This window comes from Cynocephalus volans, chromosome 3 (assembly GCF_027409185.1).
Source record: "Cynocephalus volans isolate mCynVol1 chromosome 3, mCynVol1.pri, whole genome shotgun sequence".
Taxonomy (NCBI): Eukaryota; Metazoa; Chordata; class Mammalia; order Dermoptera; family Cynocephalidae; genus Cynocephalus; species Cynocephalus volans.
Genome location: NC_084462.1, coordinates 159,925,478 through 159,948,722, shown reverse-complemented (window position 1 = coordinate 159,948,722; position 23,245 = coordinate 159,925,478). Strand labels below are relative to the sequence as shown.

The following is a 23,245-nucleotide window of genomic DNA, read 5'->3' as shown; positions in this document are numbered from 1 at the left end:
TTGGCTTTGGCTCTTTGCAGTGTCCCCAGAGGCTATACTAAATTTACCACATTGACAAAATGCTGTCAATGCTGGAAGACAGGGACTGGAACTTAAAGCTAGTACCAAGGTGGTTTACATTGCAATTTCATTTTTTTCTTTCGAAAATTAAATGTTTAACTCTGTTTCTTAATTTTAAACCACAAAAACAGAAACAGTAATAATAATAATGACAATAATAATAATAATAATATGTGTTTAAGAGCTTGTGTACTGTGAAAAAAACCTCATCTTATTACATAACCATATTTAAAGCCTGGATTTTTATAGGAAATCTTACTCTAAAGGACAGGTGTAAGTATCTAATAGAAGCAAAAATTCTGTCTCAGAAAATATCATTATTTCTCCGTTAAGCTTCCAGGATTATTCTAACAGTATGTTATAATATATGGAAACATGTTGACAATGCCTTGTTAGCTTTCTATACTATTTTTTCTATTTTTCTGAGTCACAAAATAAATTCAATTCAATTTTGAGGTAATTCTCTTCCTTGATTTCTCTCTCTAAAATCTGATACTCATAGTAATACTTGGGATATGATGTGTTGTCTTGACCTCCCTAGTTTAGGAAGGATATTGAAATATCAGAGAAGCTACAAAGATAGGCATGCACTCATGCATGTGCGCACACACACACACACACACACACACACACACACACAAAGGAGTGTTACAAAGGCTAGAAGATAAAACATGTGAGAAGAGGTGGTGAGAGCTAAATTTATATGTCAGCACCATGCTCACCCAGTGAGCCAACCGGTCATCCCTATATGGGATCCAAACCTGCAGCCTTGGTGTTATCAGCACCACACTCTCCCGAGTGAGCCACGGGCCGGCCCTAGAGAGAGCTAAATTTATAAAGTCTGGCAAAGCAGTGACTCTAGGGGACTTGATCACAGCCTATAAATACCTTCAAGGTAAAAATATAATTGAAGGTAAAGAATTGTTCATAGTCTCAGAAAATGATATAACTTGAAGCAATGGCCTGAAGCAATGCAAGAAAAAAATTAAGTAAAATTGTCAGGGTGGGGAAAAGGACAATTCTTTACTATCTGAGGAATGGAACAGGCAAAGCAATCCCCGGAGGAAACTTCTGAAGCATTTTGATACAGACAGCCCAAAGCCCTTGAGTAAGAAACAGAAATTAACAATTGTGTTCCTCAATACTCTTGTCAGAATTCAAAGCTCTCAAATGCACCCTTGAAAGACTGCCCTCTTCAGAGAAGTGCTAAGTAATCAGAGATTTGTGTGAAGACTCCTAATTAGAGAATAATCAAGAAAACCATGACATACCAATATTATAAAATTATGATTTGAAATATAGGAAACATGTGTTCTTTTATGCATATTATATATTATGTCATATTTTAGGAATGATACTCAACTTTTCCCAGAAAAATTAATAAAATGTTCACCCATAAATTACAATTCTGTGTTCAATATGAAGGCTCTTAAAAGAGCACAAATAAGTTGAACCACTGAGTTGAAATCATTCAGTGTGTTATGCTGTATAACAAAGATATTTGCATCTGCAAGCCCTAAATATTTCTGTGTAGGCAAATACATTCCTTTAGGACAGTAATGTAAAAGTCAACTTCTAAGCTCTTCTAAACTAAGTATAAAAATAGCTGTGACTCTGGAAATGTTCCAGAACTCTGTTCACATATAACATATGAAGTTATAACCCCAAACTATTCATACAAGTCCCGTGTGAGAAAAGTCACAAAATCAAAAGTCTACAGGGGTCGTGCAGGAAAGGAGATGGATGAAGAAGCTGTGGGATGTGACATGGAGTGGATAAAACTCGGGGTGGCTTCAAAGGGTATTCCATAAAAATGGCAATGGTTCCTCATCTCCAGTTGACCAATGCTACTTAGAAACACTGGCCCAATAGAGCTGAACCATCTCATTTTTTAAAGAGAAACTGAAACTATCAATTAGTATATGAAATAGCTGAAGTTTAAAATATATTTTTGTGTTGAAGGAGGCGTAAGGAACACTAGCTGGACGTATTCTCCAAAGCCCTCACACAGAGAGGTGGAAGGCAAGAGACACCCTGTGCTCTAAGATTAGGAACCAGGAACGACATGGTTGGAGCAAGTAAAGATTTGAGCTTCAGTATGCTGTATCACCAAACACCAGGGACAGAGAAGGAAGAAGAATGTTCATTCTTGCTTTTTTGTCCAAGGAATCCAGGATGAAAAGTTGTGCTGGGATAATTGGAATAGCCCCATTTTATATGCTTCCGTGCATCTGCCCTGCATATGCTCAGGAATCTATGTGTGCCGACCTGCTTCGTGACCAGTGGGGACAGCACCACTGGCTCATCCAGAGCAACAGAAAGGCCCCCTAGCAGGGATCAAATCTTGAACTACCCTAAGGACAGAAGCAAGCAGAGTGGTGACTTCCTTAAGGACACCCACAGTGACTTAGTCAGGGTTTGTTCCCAGAAGGTGGTGTGTGAAAATCAGTAGCAGTTTTTTCAAATTCTAGCAATTCTATGTCCAAATGCACAAGATAGCTCTTTGTGGTTGGCAGTGGAGTTGGAGTTCACAGAACAGTGTTGTTCTGTCTAGACTTTTTTAAACACACACATATACACATTTCTCCTACTGTGTGAAATGAACTATGAATCCTGTGAACTTGGCCTCTGCAGTATTAAGATGCCACAGTATACACAAAGCCTTTCTGGCTCACATCATGCACAAACATGTACACAGCCTTTGGAGTCAAGCCTCACTGTTTGGTAAAATCACCTGTTCTCTTGCAGAGTGACACTAGAGCTCAGTCACATGCCTCAAATAGAAGTTTGCTCTTCCTGCCGGGGCCGAGGTTTATACCGTAGGAGAATTCTTCATTCAAATGCTATTTATACCAAACACTTTTCACAATGAAGCAATTTGTAGAAATACAGGAATAACATTCCTTTTGTGCCTTCTATGTGCTCTCTAATCTATTATGTAAAGTGGGTGTTTTTATTCTCTTTATCAAAAATTGATAGTCATTTCTAAGGAGAGAGCTAATGTTAAACTCCCAGTTCTAGAACGGGGTCTTTCATGAAATAGTGTATACCCAAATTTGGATAAGACACATCCGACTTGGAGAATCATAGTAAAAAAAAACCTTCTTTGAATCTCTGCAAAGACCTAGCTTAAATAGAAGGTGGAGATTCAGCAAAAAGAAGGAAAAAATAATCTTCTGTGGTTTCCCCAGAACTGACTTACTGTGCCTGTGCTTCAGTCCAATGTTAGCATGTGTTTAACACACACACACAGCTTGAAGGAGGAAGCGCATACTCTGTTTTGCAGTGTTTGGGTGTGAATCAAAGGAAAACATGTGGCTCCATACTGTTTCTTGTAGCATTCAGTTAAGTAAAAGGAAAAACCTAATTTGTACCAATACTGTCACCACAGGGGGTGATCTGGGGGTGTGGAGGGAAAATACTGGGTCAATATATAGACGTCCATTGTAGGTAGGCTTGGAAAATATAGCAGGAATGGTGTACTCTGTCCCCCAGGGAGGGCGGGTTTTCATTTGGTTGCTTTGGAGTTTTGTCTTTTTTTCCTCGGTTAGTGAAGTTTGGATGCCTTTAGCAATTTTCTGTCTGTAAAATATAGATGGATGTTCAGAAGGAATTCTGTACAATTACAAAATGAAACAATAAGAATGACCACAGTCATTTCAAAGAACAAGGGACTGGAATTGAGGGTGAAGATGTTATTTTTGTTTGTTTGTTTCATTTTGGTGCTGAAAACAATCTACAATGGTCCTTAGGGTGGTAGCAGTAGAACAAGCTAGTAAGAGGGTCCTTTGCTCTTTTTTGATTATAAGAGTAGAGAACTTCATATGGGACTTTGGGAAATAAAGAGAAGTACAAAGATGGAAATAAAAGTTCGGTGGGGATTCTCCCAGTCTGTAGACTAGTTAATTAATGAAATATACAGTGGTCTCCTCTATCCATGGTTTTGCTTTCCATGGTTTTAGTTGCCCATGGTCAGTGGTTTAGTTTTCTACTGGTTAGATACCCAGTGGTCCAAAAATGGGTGAGTACGTACAATAAGATATTTTGAGAAAGAGAAAGAGAGACCATATCCACATAACTTTTATTAGAGTGTGTTTTTATAATTGTTCTATTTTATTATTTGTTATTGTTGTTAATCTCTTACTGTGCCTAATTTATAAATTAAACTTTATCATAGGTATATATGTATAGAAAACAATAACATAATTCATATAGGGCCCAGTACTATCTGTGGTTTCAGGCATCCACTAGGGGGCTTAGAATGTAGCCCCCATGGATAAGGGGGACTAGTATAGAATATCACGTTGTCACAAAGTTCTACAAACTCAGGTTCTGACTGCTTGAGCCCATTAAGTACTCCCCCACTAGAATGTAAGCTCCATGAGGACAGGGAGTTTATCTTATTTACTCTCGTATACCAAGTACTGAGAGCTGTTCTTGATACAGAGGGCAAGCTGGTTGAATAAATAAATTGTTTTCACCAAAGTAGGTTACTAATCTCTGCTGGGCTGGCTAATTTCAAACTGGGAATTCTATTTCTTTCACCTGCCTCTTACCTAAAGCTAAATTTGTCATGTTACTCTCCTTGCTATATGCTCTTGTATCCATTCTCAACTAAACCTTGGGGAGATTTTTGTCTCCTTTTAAATGGTAGGTGTGCTTTGTGGATCATTCATTGTGCATTTACAGTGTTGTGGAAATCTATGTCATCCACACGTCACACCAAAACTTATTTTCCTCTTTCATGCTTTAGTATTGAATTTAAGCTTTGCTGTTTAGCCATGCAACAAAACCAGCTCCAGTACTGCTGATCTAAGGAGCAAACTTGAAAGCCTGTTAACCCTAAGAATTAGTCATCAAGTCAGAAACAAATTAAATGGAATCTGCTCTGCTTCAATAAATGTGCTTTCCAGTGTGAAGGTCTACCTTTCAAGTTTTTATTATACTCTGCCACTAGACACTAGTAGCTAACAGACAGGCCAGGGCTGCAGTGAAGATACTCAAATCTGGTTTTAAATTAGAAATATAAAAAATGAAATGCTGACTGCAGAGAGACAAAATGTGATTCTGTATTATTTGAGATCATTTAGGGTTTTCAAGCAAGCATATTTTAACACATCTAATATAGCATTTATCATACACTGAAATACGAGAATGCATTTATCTAATAATCCCTGCTGTGTGATACACTAAATTTAAAAGGATTTTTGTTAAATTTGAAAACTAAAGTTACTTTTAAAACTCTTAATTCACCATACTGCATTCAAAACCTCAGATTAGTTTCCAAGCCAAGCTGTTCATTAGGAGTATTTTAAAAAGCAGCTTGGGGGTAACTGGGGGCTTTACTGTATTTGAGAAGAAAAAAAAAACAAAAAAAACTGGGAAGTAAACAAATGTAATGTAAAATGAAGAGTTTCTTTGAATCAAAAAAGAAAATGACTTAGTTCCCCTTATGTATTCTGCTTTAGCCAAAATACTCTGCCTCACCCTACAGCTCCCATTTACCATTCTTAACTGTGGATTTAAAACATGTCACAGGACCTGCTAAATTCACCACACCCAACCTGGGTTACCTATATACTATATTATATTGAATAGGTAACCATCAATCAAAAGCAGTATATATCTATGACATTGGAATCAAACATACCAATATTTAAGTCCCATTTTCTTCCCTTAACATCTTTCATATGTGGTTACTTAAACCTCTGAGCCTTAATTTCTCAACCTCTAAAATAGAGGTAATCCTCCAGTTTAACAGTACTGTAAAGACTAAATGAGCTAATACATAAAGAGTGGCTAGTGTGCTTCCTGGGCAATAAATAAATCAGCAAATGCTGAAGCAATTATAAAAATGTGCATTCCATCAGGTGTTTTTAGCCATGAAAGGCAACCAGTGGAGTTATTTCCAAAAGGTTTTAGTAACCTAAGTACTGCAGCTTGCATTTAATAAAGGGCTGGGTAATCTCATGACCATTAGTAACATTTGTAGCTCTCCAAGGTAAGATAATGAGGGTAATCAGATTCCATGCCTCACTGAATGTGATCTTTGGGATCAGGGGATTTGTTCTTTAGGGAACTGCAGGATGACTTTAAATCCAAACTGCCCTCCCCAAAGTGAAGCTCTGAGGGGCGAGGCACAAGGTCTGAGAGACACACCAGGTAAGAACATCATTTGAGGACCACAGCAACTCATGGGGTCCAGCAGTTGGGCCATCCAAATTTTGGCTCTGACCTGCCAGTTGCTAATCTTCACATTAAAAACTACAATCACCTCAGCATCTCTTGGGTCCTCATTTCCAGGTCTTCAACTACAATCTCTTCAGCACCAAGAGTTTGCTGGGTAGAAGGCATACCAATATTATTATTTAAAAATTGTATTTATTTTGCAGTTCTTTCAATGGTGACAGGGCACATTAACATGCATTCTCTCATTTGATCTTCTTCACGATACTGTGAAGTTGTCAGAACAGTATTTAAATCTCTGCTGATTCCATAGGATAACTGGTAGTTAGTGGCAGCATTAGGACAAGACCCTGGGTTCTCTGGCTCAGTTGGTGAACCCCAAGACAATCACCAAGGGAGGAAATGCAGACTGCCGGTGAAAGGACTGTCATGGCAAAGATTATATGCCTTAATGAATGCTAATAAGGACAAAGAAAACATCTTCACAAACTGATTTCATATGAAAGAGGCGTGACTAAAAGGTATGAAAAAAATAGCTCTACAACTACTTGTGTGTAAAAACCTCTCTCAATCTTTTTATTTGCATAAAACTTTACTATCTAGGTTGTCCCCTACCCTCTAGCCTTTTCTTTTTAGTGCCCTTCCTTTTCCTTCTTTATCTTGTACATTTATGTACATATTTCCAAAGTTCCTACTCATTCATCTCCCTAGAGATCTTAGCACCATCAAAGCTTCCACTGTCATTGCCAGGCTCTGAATTCTCCAGTCCCTATCTCTAGACTTTATCTCTCATTTGAGTTCATCAAACATCTCCAATTGGGAATCTCAACAGGCTGGCTCTTGGACGCCTTATGTTTTACATCATCAAAGTCAAACTCTGACTTTATTCTTATATCTGTTTTGTCTTATATGCCCCCTGTTTTGTTGTTGTTGTTACTTACATTATAATTTTCGCAGTCTAGACATTTCTCCCTTCTCTCCTTTTCCATCTACCCAGCAGCAACACCTGTGGATTCCATCCCTGAAATGTCCTTTTGTCTCCTCCTCGTTACCTTCCTGAGATCATCATCACAGAATAAGTCCTTAAAAGTATTTCTGTTGGATCACTTAAACAATAGCTTGCAATTTGCTTTCCTGGAATCTATTGAAAAACATTCTTTCAATAGAGCCAAAATAATCTTCCTAAAAATTAAGCTTTGGGCGTTCATTTACTACTCAGAGACTTTCAATGTCTTCTCTTTGCTTTCAGAAGCAATCTATCAGTATGTCATTCAAATCCTGCATACTATATTCCTAAATGATCTGAAAAGAAAAAAAAATGACCATTATTAATTGAGCACCTACTGTGAATCAGATGCTCTTTAGGTGTTTTCATCTATGTTATTATAAATCTTCACACAGACCTGCAAGGTGGCACTATTATCACTATCTGCATTTTACAGAGTATTTAGATAACTCATCCAAGGCCATAGAGCTGGTTGGAGGCAGAGCTAGGTCTTAAATCACAGAACACTTGACTTTAAAACATGTGCTCTTTCTGCTATTCCACATTGTCTGCCTTTTCTCTCATGTCATTTATTCTGGTCAACCTGAACTCCGCACTAATTTGAGAACACATCCTGTATCTTATTTGTTTGATATTATACTCATGCTGGTATCTTCATCTGGCATGTTCCCTCTTCAGGTTCCACTGGTCAAAATCTGACCCACTTCATCTGTGTACATTTTTAAATCTGCAAAGAGCAATGTTCTTATTTTCCCTGGTAGATAGTCTTTTCTGCTTTAAAACAGAGTTATAAGTACAATTTCCATTTCCCCCCAGATGTTAAGCTTCTTCACATCCCCAACGACTCCAAACAAATTATTGTTCCATAAATGTGTTGAATTAAAATGATCTTCACTACACTTTCTACTCTGAAACTTTCATTAGGAGTGTAATAGTAATTAAGAGTCAGAACTGGATTTGAAAGCCCATTCAGCCGTTTATTAGCAGTGCTATCTTGGGAAAATTCTTTAGCTTCATTAAACATTAGTTGCCTCATTTATAAAATGAGGATATTAATAGTGACTACCTCATTGAGTGGTTGTGAGCTCATAATAAGACAATGTAAACAAAGTTCTTGCACGTGTCTGGTACCTGGTACTTTGTCAGTCAATATTAGTGGTAAGTGATAATAATGGTAGTAATATAAAATGATCTCTGAGAGATATGGTCACAAGTAAATGAAAGAAGTAATAACATATGCCATTAAACTACCTGCCATTTTACAGAAAATGGAGTAGGAAAATAAACTGAATTACAAGAGGTTAACTAAGGAGTCAAAAATAGAACATGAGACTTAATTGCCAATCATTTCCTGTCATCCTGAGTATGAATTGACTTCAGGATGAAGGTTAGTGTGGTCAGATCAACAAGGCTTATCTAAATGTCTTTAAGTGATTCTAGGCTCCAAAGGTGTCAGCTCAGGCTGGGGAAATGACAGGTCTGGCTGTCAGTACTATCTCTGAGGCTAATCCAGTTATACAGTTCCCTCTGCCATTTATCAGTGAAACACTAACAAGTTGAAACAGCAGAAGTGACAGCACCAGGATCTGAGCATATGATTCTGTGGAGTGGGTGGCTAATGACTTCCCCCAGCGATACGCTGAGCTTTTATGCCTTCAGAATGCAGCCAGGGATCTCAAATCCATCATCTGTAGCTTCAGGGAGTCAATGAGTTATTTCTTGCCCTGTTGCACTGAACAATACCCCAGGAGTAATGACTAGTAACTGTGTGAGCGGTGGGTCAATGAGATAATTCATCCAACCGACCGTGTTAGGGAGGTGAGCCCCACACTCACTCCATGGTACCTACAGTGTGCCTTGCTTGTGGCACTTTAGACTCATATGTCTGAAAAGCCTCTGCTATTCAGAACATATTCTGCTAGCTCGACAATTGCAGTAACCTAAGATATATGCAACTAGGCTGGCTTTAAATCAGTAACATCCTGACTCATTCTTAGTATTTTATGCTACTTAATTTGAAATCTTAAAGGTATGATTAAAGTTTATTTATTGTCTAGGAAAATATAATATTTTCTCTGCATTAAAAAAAAGTTCATTGAAGAAAAATTTTAAATTATGAATAATATTAAAGTCTATCCATACCTGAAAGCTCACTATAATGCCATGAGCTGAGAAAGAGTTTTATATATATTACCCATAATGGGTAGAAAACCTAATTTCTTGGCTTTAAACTTTTGGGATCCTTCAAGCCTATTCACTCTATGTAAGCCATGGTTGATCACAGTATACCCAACACCCCTTGCCTGGCACATATTATGTACTCGACTTGTATACAAAGAATGATGATCGTGAGCTAAATTCTCTCAATCCTAATTTTTCAAAATTCATGTTATACATGCATTGAGGATTCTGAAACATGATTATCATCAATTGATAGTCAAAGGTGGCACTTGTGAAAACAAAAAAATGAGAAAGATATGGCCATTTGGACTTTGCTTCTTATAATTGTCTACCAGCCATAAAATACTTTCTATACATGTTTTCAACTTGAATTTTATGACTCCATTATTATATATTTCATCTACACACTAAATTTATAATTCATTTTCCCTTCATATTTTGGGGAATCCAAACCTATGAAACGCTTTTATTCATATCCATGCTTTGGGGTTTCCAGTTTAATTGGTGGCAGCAGCAAGTCATCTCTGCACAGGCCGGCTGTACCCCCATGAAGTCCTTGGTTCTAGCAATGGTTCTTTCTGGAATTTACTAATTGCTAGGTGTAGGGCCAAGGCTTTTGTGTCTTTAACTGGTAGCCACGGTGGGTCTCCAAACATTTTTATACTCACCCTATCTAGAGAGGCTTTGCTTCTCTGCTGCTGCTGCTGCTGCTGCTACTTATTGGTGGTGGAGATGATGGTGGTGGTTGGTGGTGGACGCCATTGCTCTTTTTTTCCTTCTCCTTGCCTCACCTTCCTTCTTCTATTCTTCCTCCCCTCCTCTTCTTTCTCCTCTTTCTCTTTCCCTCCTTCCTTCTCTCCTTTCCTTTCTTCTTCTTCTTACTCATCTTCTGGCAAAGTGGCATGTTCCCATTTTCCATGGTTAATACAGTTAAAGGAGAAACTCCACGGCAGGGCGGGTTACCCATTTGCTGGTGAGTATAGAGCCCTTTGGAACATTGTACTCAAGGAGGACGGAAGCACCATGCATCCCCTCGGGACACGGTATAGAGAGCGGAAGCCCAGGGATTCATTCATCCCACTGACTTAACCCACGCCTCTTCCAGAAGTAACTAGGTTCTTCATCTTATGCTAAAGGAACACTCCAAAAGTCACAATTGTGGATTGGGTTGATTCATAAAATTTGCTTTTGATCAGATAAGATAGGAAATTTTTTCTTTTTGGAAAAACAGTCCCAGCAGATTTATAAAAAAAATACTTAAAATAAAACTTTATTTTGAATTGTAAAACATACTCTACCTTTCACTAGTGTGTGTGTGTGTTCCTCTCGTATGGTTGTCACCTAGTGGATATTTCATCAAGAAAACTACCATTCTATATTTGTTCAGTCCTTTGCTGATAAGGAACAGCTTCTAAATACTTTATTTCATTCAATCCTCAGGAAAACCCTGCAACATAATATTTTTATGCCCACTTGAAAAAAAAGGAAAGTGAAGCTCCAGGTAGTAAAGTGACTTGCTCAAAGCTGAATAGTCACTCGGTACTGGTGGAAATGGGATTCATATCCGTATCTTTTGGTTTCAAATTAAGTGCCTCTTTCTACTATGGCAGTCTTCCTCTCAAAACCATGCATGGAATCAAAGTAAACAGATTTAGATAGAAACATCATGGGAAGAACAGAGATCTGAGAAAACACACCCCATCTCCCATGCACATAGCTGCTCTGGCCCAGCTTACATAAGCAGTCACTTCATCCCACCCTCACTTCCACTCCCTGCTCCCACCTTCTTCTCCAACTCTGCCAGCATGGCACAGCTAAGCTGGAAGCTGCAGAGAGAAGGCCCAGCAGGCCCTCTCCACACAAGTGGCTAATGATCTGGAAAAGCTCCTAAGCCTAGAAAACCCAAAGAGGTCTTTTCAATAAGAACAAATAGCAATGAAAGGCAACACAGAGCCAACCTGCAGTGCACAGTGCTCTGTGAGAAACGAAATTGCATCTGTTGGGTGCCTTTGTCGTTTTCTTGTTCTTTCCTTCTTTACTTACCAGTCTCAAAACCACCAACATTCCTTTATACTCTATTGGAGATTTCACCAAATGCAGTTCCTCAATCAAACCTAGTTCTGCCACTTGCCGAACCCAGAGACTGAATCGAAGATAACAGCCACCTAACCTCACTGAGGAGTAACCCAGTAGATGTTGATGGTTTACTATAAATATCCCACATAGAGACAGCCAAAATAAAGCATCTAGACTGGCTATTCACAGATGCGGTAGATGAATAGACCATTTATCATCATTCAACTCCGCTCCCGTTTGTTCTCCAGGAGTCTCTTTGAATGCTATAAATTATGGAAAAACAATACTATATAAACCAAACTTAATAAATATCCAATTTCCCCAAATATGACTCAGAATATTACCAGTCTTTTTTTGAAGGGCCCAGTTTTTGGAAGGGGGAACTTTGCCATCATGAAAAGGGGGTCAGTCTGGACAGCAGCCCTTTGTCTCTGCCTGCCTTGTACGTAAGTATCCACATTACAAGTCAGGAGGGAAACAGCTGAAGAAAGTTATAGATTCTTGTCAAGCAAAACAGAAGCCCTGACATAAATTTTCACTGTTCCTGAAAGGTTCATAATTAAAAAATGAATCCAAGAAGATTTGCTGTAAATTACACACAGGGAGAAAAAAATTAATAGGATGTCATTTTTACAAACAGCATTAACTACATAAGGAGGAGCTAATTGTTGCCTGCTTCTCCCTGACCTTCATTTTGTAGATGTTGAAAGGAAGCTGTCAATAAGAGCAATAGCAAGCACTTCATGGGAATCCTTTCTCTGGTCTTATTCATTTTTTTTCCCCAGTCGTATAAATGAAGGTGAGTGCAACATGACATAGCTCCATTGAGCCTTGATGTGGGGTCAATAGGCAGATGTCACTTGCAAGTAGTAGCAGCTTCTCTCCAAATACTGAGCAGATTAAATCCTCAACAATTGATTTCATTGGAGGGAAACATATTTGAAATAATAATTGTTTTAAAAAATCCCTCTGCCATAAGACACTCTCCCTTCACAGAACCTCATTTCATGCCCATATACGTCAACAAAGATTATTTTGCTTTTGTCAAATGCATTCCATCTGTGATTTCATTAATATCATGAGTAATAATTGACACAGAAAATACTGTATCATGAAGTGTGAACCAAAAACAAAGGAATGTTGTCTAATTTGAAGCAAACAATTTCTAAATTATTTTTATCTCTTGGCCTTTTCTGATTTTTTCTTCAGTGACCTACTTCTTGTCTTGTTTATTTTAAATAGACATTTATTGTCAATATCTATTTAACCCCCGTGAGGCCCACATGAGCAGGAAGACTGCAGGTTTAAAAGAAAGCAGCAAAAGAAAGAAGAGCCTCCATTCCCTTGGACAGAGCAACATATAATCTAAGCAAATTATGAAATAGAAAAAAATGTGCCCACAGCACCTATCCAGCTCTATATTGGCGGCCCTTTCTTTGCCCCAATTATTCACTGTAGGGCACAAATGCTTTCATTTTGCCAAGCATTCTCCACCCATTCCTGCCATCCCACACAACATTGTATGCTGCTGAATTAGTCCTTTACACTTATCCTCCTTTATTTTCAATTCTCCAATCAAAATGCAAATTCTATCACAGCAGCTGACCTTAGCCTGATGTGAGTAGGATCATAATAAGACTGACTACTTTAAATGAATTAGTAAATTATTTAAGGGCTTTCAGTGGAGTATGAGTTAAAGGAGATAACTATTTTCCTAAAAAGGTTTTCATGCACGGGGATTTCCGGATGACAATGGAAGAGAAATGGGAAAGTTCAACCATGTGAGGAGGGATAGTGAGCTGCTTAGAGCAGGTGCGATAAATGTGCAGTGTATGCCACAAAGCTCCACTTCTGCACATGTGGCAGACATGGCTAGTGGAAGCCAGGTCTCCCACCTGCTAGATTGCCCACTGCCCTCACAAACTTTCTCAGTGCAGAGCTTGAGGGCAGAGAGCGAGAGGCCCTGAGAGCTGGCAGGCAAGATGAAGCCTGTTTGCTGTTCCTGCTCTGGAGACTATTCTAGAGTGGGTGCTCATCTCAGGGTCAGACTCCCTGGTATTCTTCGAGGAGTATTGTCTCTTCCTTCAAATAAGCTACCTTGTGGGTAAAAGCGGATTATTCCAATGACAGAGTTATTGCTTAATGCTGCTTAAAATATTTCAGGAATTCCTGGTAGTTGTCTTTAGTGCCATTTTGTAGAACACAAATTTTCTCTTTGTCTCTCTCTCCCTCTGTGCTCTCTCTCTCTCTCCCTCCTCTAACACATACACACACACACACACACACACACACACACGCACTCATGCACGCACATATATAAAGATGCTAATTTTAGAGTTTATACTTTGTTTTTGACTAACTTTACTAGCCTGACCACCACTCAGAAATAGCATGGTTCTTTCAGCAATTTATAAATTTATACCATATTCAAGGAACAGAGCTTTGCCCCCATGTAACCCCTTGCTGGAGGACATCTGTAGGCAGATCCCTGTTCTCTTGCCTGGTTCCTAAAATTTGTCCTGCTGCTCTGGTCTGAATGTGTCCCTTCGAATTCATGTGTTGCAAACTTAATTCCCGATGCAACAGTGCTGGGAGGTGTAATCTTTTGGGAAGTGTTTAGGTCAGGAGGGCTCTGCTGCCATTACAAAAAGGGCTTGAGGGAGTGGGCTCAGTCTCTTCTGCTCTTCTTCCATGTGAGGACAAGGTGTTCCTCCTCTCAAGAGGACACAGCATTCAAGGTGTCATCTTGGAAGCAGAGAGATGGAGCCCTAATCTGCCAGCTCCTTGATCTTGGACTTCTCAGCCTCCAGAACTGTGTGAAATAAATTGCTGTTCTTTACAAATTACCCAATCTCAGGTATTCTATCATAGCAGCACAAAATGGACTAAGACATCTGCTTTCATCTTCTTTTCATGTCTGCCGCCACTTTTCTTTTTCTCTCATTGGGATTCCCTTGTCCTGGGCAATCTGCGAGGTGGAATGAAATCTTTTGCTTTCTGCCCAGTCCCTTCTACTTTCATGAATGTCCCCTAAGTTCTTTTCTTTTTGAGTAATTTTTTTAGTATAAGGAAACAAAGGCATTCAACAAACAAAATCACCTTTTGCAGATTAGAAAAGTCTTATAAAAGTACCTTAATAGGTATTTATGCTTTTGTTTCTTTAATGCATCTATTTAAATGTCCAGAACAAGAGGCTAGTTTTATAATCGAGTCTTTCAGTGCACTACTTGGATTCCATTATTCCAAAGTGTTGTAAAAAACCTACTCTCTTCAGTGTAGACAAAGAGACAATCCATTAGGGAATAAAAAATGGTTTCAATCAAGTAGATCCGCAAAGGGGCCCCATGTTCAAGATAACCACGGACATGTCAGGTTCACTCCAGAATTGTGTAGATTCTCCATATCATAGGGTTCCTTTTTTCCCCCATAACAAGACCAGGTCATTGTCTAGCCCGAGATTTGAAGGAAAATCTGTTGTGATTTCCCAGAATGTTTAAGTAATGGCAACATCATTGGAGTAAGTCCATTGTATTCCAAAGGGGCTTTACACGTTATGATGTAAAATTTCTGGTATTTTTGCTTTTATAAAGAAAGTAATATTATACACATCAAACTCAAAGTGTATGCTTATAAAGAGTACACTCCTAATGAATACAAATAGTGTTTATTACTTGAACCCCTAGTATATTTAGAGGTATTCACTTTTAAAGCCACCAAAGTAATGACACAACTTTATAATGGCACAATACAATATGCTTTGTTTTCGACTGGCTTTACTAACCTGAACGCCACTCAGAAGTAGCACCAAAGGACTTCTAGTTCTTTCAGCAATTAACACCCATACTCAAAGAACAAAACTTTGCCCCTGGAATGTTCTGGTTCCTTCTAGAGGTTTCCAGTATCCGCGTATCAATTTTATAAAAACACTGACAATTTCAAGTAAATTGTCAGAAAATGAGAAAAGCTCTCTCACACAAGTGGAGATGCTCTACAAAATACAAATGGGGGGGGGAAATGTATAAAGTAGTAGCATATTATCTGATTCAAAAAGATGCTCGTGGCTGTGCCAAATCATATTTTTCTTAGTAAGTCACACTGAACAAAAAAAGGAGATAAATCACCATGAAAATGCAAGTGAGATGGTAATAATAGTCTAGTTATAGCTGCCATGAAATAGTCATTAAGTTATATGCAGCACAGATCTCACAGAGTTTTGTAAATTATGGTGGTTCTTAGAGGCCAAATAAAGATAAATTGTACTAACGATGGCTCTTTTCTCTTTGCTCCTTGGCATGGCTTTTTAAAATGTTTAAACTCAGGCTTGGAGCACCATATGGTTCCTTAAGCATCTGAGAAAGAACTAAAACTTTATAACTCTATTCAAGATCCCTCTTTCACATTTGGAAGGCAATCATTTCTCACTACTTCTTCCCTGGGCTCCTAAGCAGAGTCTTTCCCTGCTCTGGCTCATCCTGGGGCCAGAGGGATTTCCAGCTCAAGCCTAGTAATTTAAACTGCTCTCCTTTCCAAGGCATGCTGGAAGAGCAGGTTCTGGAGATGGGCACTGCTGCGGGGGCTGAGCTTGCTGTTGCAGTTCCAGCCAGCCACCTCCAACTCCAGAGACCAGCAATAAAATCTTACCCTCTGCTTTCCTCCACAATCCTGCACATTAGCAAAACTGTGTTTCAAATATTCCCAGTCAATGCTCCTTTTCCCCCTTTTTGGATGTTAGTAGTAATCCCCAGTTGATCATTTTTCTTAACTGCTTTTCCCCCCTGCTATTTAAACCAAATTCTTATTGCTCCAAATTAAATCCATTCTTTCTAGCCTTGTCATTGCTAACTAATGAGAACAATTCCTCTCTTTGCTCTTGGTGGCTGCACTTTGGGTACTTACGGATGAAAATCATATCTTTCTTTTGCCTACTTTCTTAACCGCACACTGCACAGGTGATAAAATGGGTTAATTGTTGCTATAAAAATATTTTCTATCTTCATAATGAAGTAATTTTTTTCTCTAAATCATTTTAATTTCTTAGACTTGCACTGTGTTCTTACGATGTGTAAAGACTAAGAGTGCAGTCCTATTGGACTCATATGTACAAGACTTGAAGCAAAACATTGGATATTCAGTATGCATGAATTATGCTGTATCCTTTTTGCCCCACCCACTCTGGCACTCCGGCTTAAGTTTTTAATCACACATTCCCTACATCTCTACAGTGACATTTGCAGGCTAGGACTGAAGATAACGGGGAAGGAAGTCCACAGGTATCATGCCTGTATCATGCAGAAAAGATACCAGGAGCCTAAGTACAAAGTACAGCCTGCAGCCTGTTTATGTAAATAAAGTTTTATTGAAACACAGTCACATGCATTTTTTTACAAAAATGCATGGTCTATGGCTGCTTTCACATTACAAAGGCAGAACATAGTAGATCTGACAGACTGTATGACCTGAAAAGCCCAAAATATTTACTATCTGTCCCTTTACAGAAAGTTTGCCAACTCCTAGCCTAGGATATCATTAACATTGCAGGTGGCATTGCTACTTGCACCAGGTGAAATGAACCACACCAGGTAAATCCCTTATTTATACCAAAGCAGTCTGCTACATGTTTCACCACAGGCCAAGCCCCACAGTTGGAAAGGGAATCTGGGAGGAAATAATTTCTTTTCCTCTCTATATACATGGGGCAGAGGCAAGAGTTTTTAGTTTTTTATTCCTGACCCATTCTGTGGGCATGATGGTTCACATCTGAAGGCAATTTTTATAACATGTGCACCTCTCCATGTCCATCTAGAATGTTCTGCCGCATTTATCTGACTCAACACTCATACCACCGGAGAATCCACGCTAAGGCCCGGTACTCACTATGTGAAGCTGGAGGAAGTCGCCAAGTCCTGGAGCACTGTCGATGCGCACCAAGATCCCATCCTTCACGGTGGTGCTGAAGCCCACGGCAAGGCGGTCAGAGCGCGTGCTGGGCCGGTCATTGGCTGGCCAGGTGTAGAGGATGAGGCCACCGCTTTTCCCAAAGATATACGTAGCTCCAGCTGCAGAAACAAGGACAGAGAGAGACATCAGGGCACTGCATTGCCTATTGCCAGCTGTAGGCACACTGTTGAGACTCTACTCAGAACAGCTGCAGGAGAAAATGTCCCCCACGTGGTGCTATTTGGTTATTGAGAGGGATGGCATCCAAAGCCTTGGAAGGTGGCTGTCACCCCAAAGTAAAGATGTAGGCAAAAGCATGAGTAACAAAACAGATGTCATTAAGAGATGAGACATTCTTAACATTGTCAGTTCCTGCTGCCTAGTGGTGAAGGATAAATAACGTGCTGTGTCTGAGAGCTTTGCTACACTGTGACAAACAACTTTTAGTCTTCCTCAACAGCTGAATTTATTTTCCATCTCAGCTAGGATAGGCCCGAGACAGAAAATTAGTCCCCATCGTTTAGCTATCAGAATATTTTGGTCAGTGGCAGTTCCAGGAATGCCTTTACACTTGATCTGAGCCAAAAGGCCAAGAAACGATGGATGACTTTAAATAAACTATACCAGTGGGGCAAAGTTACCTGTATTTAGCTGTCTTCACATCTTCTAATAAGAAAAAACTGAAGATAATGGGGAAGGAAATCCACAAGTATCATGCCTGTACCATGCAGAAAAGATAGCAGGAGCCTAAGAAAACCAAGTGATGTGACTAAAATCAGCTCACTATTATGCCTATTTCACTATTATGTGCTATAAACATGGTGATGAAAATTATATCCAGGGGGTCTTTTGAAAATGAACTTTTTTCCTCCCTAGTGGTGCTATTCATCTGTTTCTACATAACAGTTTTTGTTTCCTTTTCCAAACTGAATCTCAATAAAAATATATAGGTGATATATATATATAAAAAATCCCAGGATAATGAATTTTGGACATAAGTGGTATCGTCAATTACAACAGTGGGTTTATTCGTGTTTTTACTATTATCAGTATGAACTCGATTTGCTGATTATGTTTTAATTTACAACTACTCACAAAGCAAACAGGAAGAAAAATAAACAAAATATTTGCATTTCAGAAATTTTAAAAGGTCTATTTTAAGAAACATGTTTTAAAATCTGAATTAGGGAAAATTGTTTAGATTTGGCAGCCAGAACAGACTACACTGTTGTTCCCACAGCGAGTACTTCCATGTGTTATTCACCTCAAAGTTCAAAGAACATTTGGCACCAGATTTTCTTGCGTGTCTCCCAGTGAACACGTCCTAACTCTTCAAACTATTTTAAAGCAACATTAGACAACCATTCAGATATCTTTAGCATTTACTAAAAATCTCAAGCACCGGTCCAGGTTTACTCTCAGAGTTAGTTTACAGAGAATTTTGAGTGGAATTATGTTGACTGAAGATGAAATGAATTATGCAGCTTGCTTAGAAATAATAAAGTAAACTCCTGTGAGGCTAGAATTAGGAGTGCACGTCATATGTCATCCTTTTTAAAGCACTAAGCCACATTAAATTTGGAGGCATATAGAATCTAATTTATCCTCTTTGAAAGGTCAGTATCCTAGTCGCTCCAATTTGCTCAGTTTGTATATTACATATGATGTAACATTATTTTCCTTTTATGAATTCTCAATCCTTAGGGGATGATCAATGGAAAGCCCTCCACACTTATCTGGAGAACTGGGGATTGTGGTATGCAAAGTTTATGATTAATTCTATATGCAAAACAATGTTTGTTCTACACTATTCACAAACACCCTCAAAGCTTCTTAAAATTAGAAATGTGGGTATAACGATTTACCCTTGATATCTCTCCATCTGTGAAGAATTTAAATAATTCTTTCTGTGGATGATTACAAATGTCATCACTACTCCTTTTATTCTTTATATGGAAAGCTGAAGGTTACTCAGAGATTAACGTATAGAATCACCCAAAATGCAAATGAGCCTGTGACATTTCATGCCAATTTATAAAATCTTATGCTATTCTATCCTAAATACATAGCAGATTCTGCTACAGAGATAAATTCATACTCTATCAGCAAATAACTTTGTCACTGCAAAAGTAACATCAAAAGTTGAGAGCAACAACAACAAAATACGCATGGTGCTTTACAGTTTGCAAAGGCTTTTCAAATTCATTAGCTAAATCTTCACAACAATTGTATGGGATATTTCATTTGTTAGCACTGTTTTACAGATTTGGAAACAGAGGCTCAAAATCTGACTTAAATTAAGTGACACCACCTTTAAGTCTCCAGCCTAAGCCTTTTGCCTTCAAAAGCCTTTCTCATCACATACCGATACAATTACACAATAAACTATACCTATAAACTATCCCAATGGGGCAAAGTTGTTTGTACTTAGTTATTTTCACATCTTCTCATAAGACCAGAGCAGAATGAAAACAAAGTGGTTAAATGCAGTAGCTGGGAGGTCACGGTGTCTTCGATTTTTAAATAAACAAAGAACAAAACCTCACTATAACAGTATTAGATGGTGTAAGTAGATATGAATCCGACTTAAAAATTATTTTTATTGCTTCTGTTGTTCTGAATTTATCATGTCACTATGTTAGCTAGTTCTAACCTTGTAGGTGTAGAAAACATGAAAGGTACAATGTCCTTAGCATCTGGCTTATTCTGCAATGCAGAAAGAAATACTAAAATATCCATTCTTGGTACTGAATTTGCTGGTAAAGGTGAGTAAACACCTGATGCTCCCATAGTCAAATGCTGGCTTTAGAGGAAGTTAATTAATAGTTACAATTTTCTACACTGATAATTTTTTTTTTTCTCTTTTTACTTTCCATGCTTTGCTATCTTGCATGTTATCTCTTAAGGTAAATGCACACTTTCTGTTAATTTTAATACAGTATGCCTAGAGTCCTAGGGGGAACATAGAATTTTTTTCTTTACATTTTCAAATAAAAAAGTTATTTTATGTATGTGTGTGTGTATGTATGTATGTATGTATTTTTGGCATCTGGTTGGTAAGGTGATCTGAACCCATAACCATGGTGTTTAACCCAGAAACTGTAAGAACTCTCCTTAATCCATTAAGGCTTTTCAATTCTGAACTATGTAATACTACATCATGTGCTTTCTCCCTTGAGCCTAGTACTTCTGATTGCTGGTTTCTCACTGTGCTCAGTATATTGGTGCTAAGATCATACTCTTGTATATTAATAATCAGAAGCATGCGAATTTCTTCCTTGCTAGCAAAAACTGATCAATTCAGCTGAAGAAAAAGTTGCTATGGTGGCTTTTTGACCATTTAACACTGCAAGTTTTGCAAGTTTGCAAGCAGCTGAGGTTGCTTTGCTAAGTCCTAACCAACACAGTATTTCAGGAATGAAATTTCTGCATAGTCACTAACCAAGATTGTGACTAAACCCATCTTCAAATAGTCACCAAGTATGACATTATTTTTAACCCACAGCTCACAAATAATGAGTTTGGCTTATTGCTTTCGTAACTTACCATGACAGAGCTGACAGTGATATTGACAGAGCTGGATTTGTGGGTATACATGAGTTTTGGTATGTGTTCTGTGTGTGCGGTCGGGGGAGTAGTTTGGCAGGAGAAAAGGGTTGAACAGGCTCCAGTGCCATCATGAGGGAGTCTTGGTGAGCAGTTCAATGTAGTTTTACAACAAGCTGATTAAGTAGATGAGCTATAATTTCTCAAAGAGAATGAAGAATAAAATTTATTCTAGCTCACATATTTCTCCAAGTTTCTTAAATCTTGGGGGTACTTTACTGCTTATTTTACTAGAATTTAATTGTTGATGGCAACTCAACTTTTCCTTATTTCAGACACTTGAATTCTTCTTATTGTTGTTGTTTTGATTTAAAAACCCCATAACCTTGCCTTTATGATTCTGTTTCTATTTCCAGTCTCATATCCAAATCATATTACTTTTTGGGGAGATTATCAACAGAAGTAGAATTATGGTCTTGTTTCAAATTCACTTTAGATATAAAAATAAGATATACATACTTGTACATGTATGTATACATATGCGTGCACGCATGCGCACATGCGTGTGTGTGCGCCTGTGTGTGAAAAAGAAGGAAAGTTTAGTTAGAAAATACAATAGACTATCTGGAATTCATGTATTATTTTCCTCATCAAATAATTACAGATAAAAAGGCTACCAGAGAAGCACAAAAATACAATGCTGGTTGAATATTTATGTTTTCCAAACAAAAAAAGCAAACCAGCCTTCCCTGAAATAATTTCCCGTTGGTGTTGAAATGCAACAAATTTTAGAAATATCTCCCAGAAATAGTCAGAGTTAAATTTAAAGAGAAATAGGTAATTTACTTGTGGACATGGGTAGCAGGTAGAATATAATATTACATAATAAAATAACTATAATATTAATGTACAAACCACATGGTGGGTAAACTAGGATAACAAACAGAATGTCAGATTCCTACTCTAGTGTGCTTTGCACTTTGCCTGAGAACACTGTATAATGTCTCATGAGAGTAAGTTATGTCTGCCTTCCTCTATTATTTCAGCTTCCTTGTTCCTTATTTCTACTTTTTAAAATGTATCTATTTCTTAATTAAAACATATTGATTGTACATATTTATGGGGTACAGAGTTATATTTTAATACATGTGTACAATGTATAATGATCAAATCAGGGTAGTTAGCAAATTCATCATCGTAAAAATTAATAGTTTCTTTTGAGAAGAACATTTGATCTCCTCTCTTCCAGCCATTTGAGAACATACAATGAGTTATTGTGAAAGATGTCTAGCTTTACTGTATACCACTAGACCGTGTTTATATCTAGATGTAATTTTGTGTCCATTAACCTTTATTATTATTCTTTCATCAAGCTTATCCACATTTGTGTTCTTTATTATAAATTGGCAAATCCTTTCAGAAAATAAATGGACTATCAATGACATAAAATATGTTCTGCTAGTAGATGCAGTTATTGCTATTAAATTAAAACTATCTTTTATTCACATCAATTACTGTCTAGCTAATAAAGCCAAAATGGAAAGACTTGCACCTTTGAAACTGACAAATATCTCTTCTAGCAAATGGATGCATAAAGCTCAAGGATCTCATAATGAGTGATGGCCCGACAAATACAGTTTCTCAATTTCTTTTACTTAGACTGTTTTATGGTTCCACCCCCAGCCCCCCATCTCCCGGCAGTTTTGGGAGTGCATCATGTTCATAATTTTCATAACAGTAGGACCTTATACTTTCAATATATTTATTAAATGGATGGCTTGTTATGATCTATTTTGTCTACTCTGCTTCTTGAAAATAAGCACCAGAATCAATAATAAAGTAGCCTTAAACAACTACAGATAGAAAGAACTATCATATGACCCAGCAGTCCCATTGCTGGGCATATACTCAAAGGAAGGGAAATCATCATGTCAAAGGAATACCTACACTCCCATGTTTATGGCAGCTCTATTTACAATAGCTAAGAGGTGGAATCAACCTAAATGTCCACTGACGGATAACTGGATAAGGAAAATGTAGTATATATACTCAATGGAATACTACTCTTCCATGAAAAAGAATGAAATTCTGGTATTTGCAGCAACATGGATGAACTCAGAGAAAATTATATTAAGTGAATTAAGCCAGGCACAGAAAGAGAAATACAGCATGTCTTTGCTCATAAGTGGGAGCTAAAATGGAAGGAAGGAAAGAAAGAAGGAAGGAAGGAAGGAAGGAAGGAAGGAAGGAAGG

General features: G+C 38.0%; 1 protein-coding gene across 9 annotated transcripts in view; it reads right to left on the bottom strand.

Annotated features, from left to right (window-relative positions):
• Positions 1-23,245, bottom strand: part of NRXN3 (neurexin 3) — a 1,519,487-nt gene that overhangs the window by 337,555 nt on the left and 1,158,687 nt on the right. For all 9 annotated transcript variants that reach the window (XM_063091545.1, XM_063091547.1, XM_063091543.1 and 6 more), the window contains one exon: positions 17,384-17,565. In XM_063091545.1, coding sequence (XP_062947615.1) covers positions 17,384-17,565 — 182 coding nt within the window. The remainder of the gene's footprint in view (positions 1-17,383; positions 17,566-23,245) is intronic.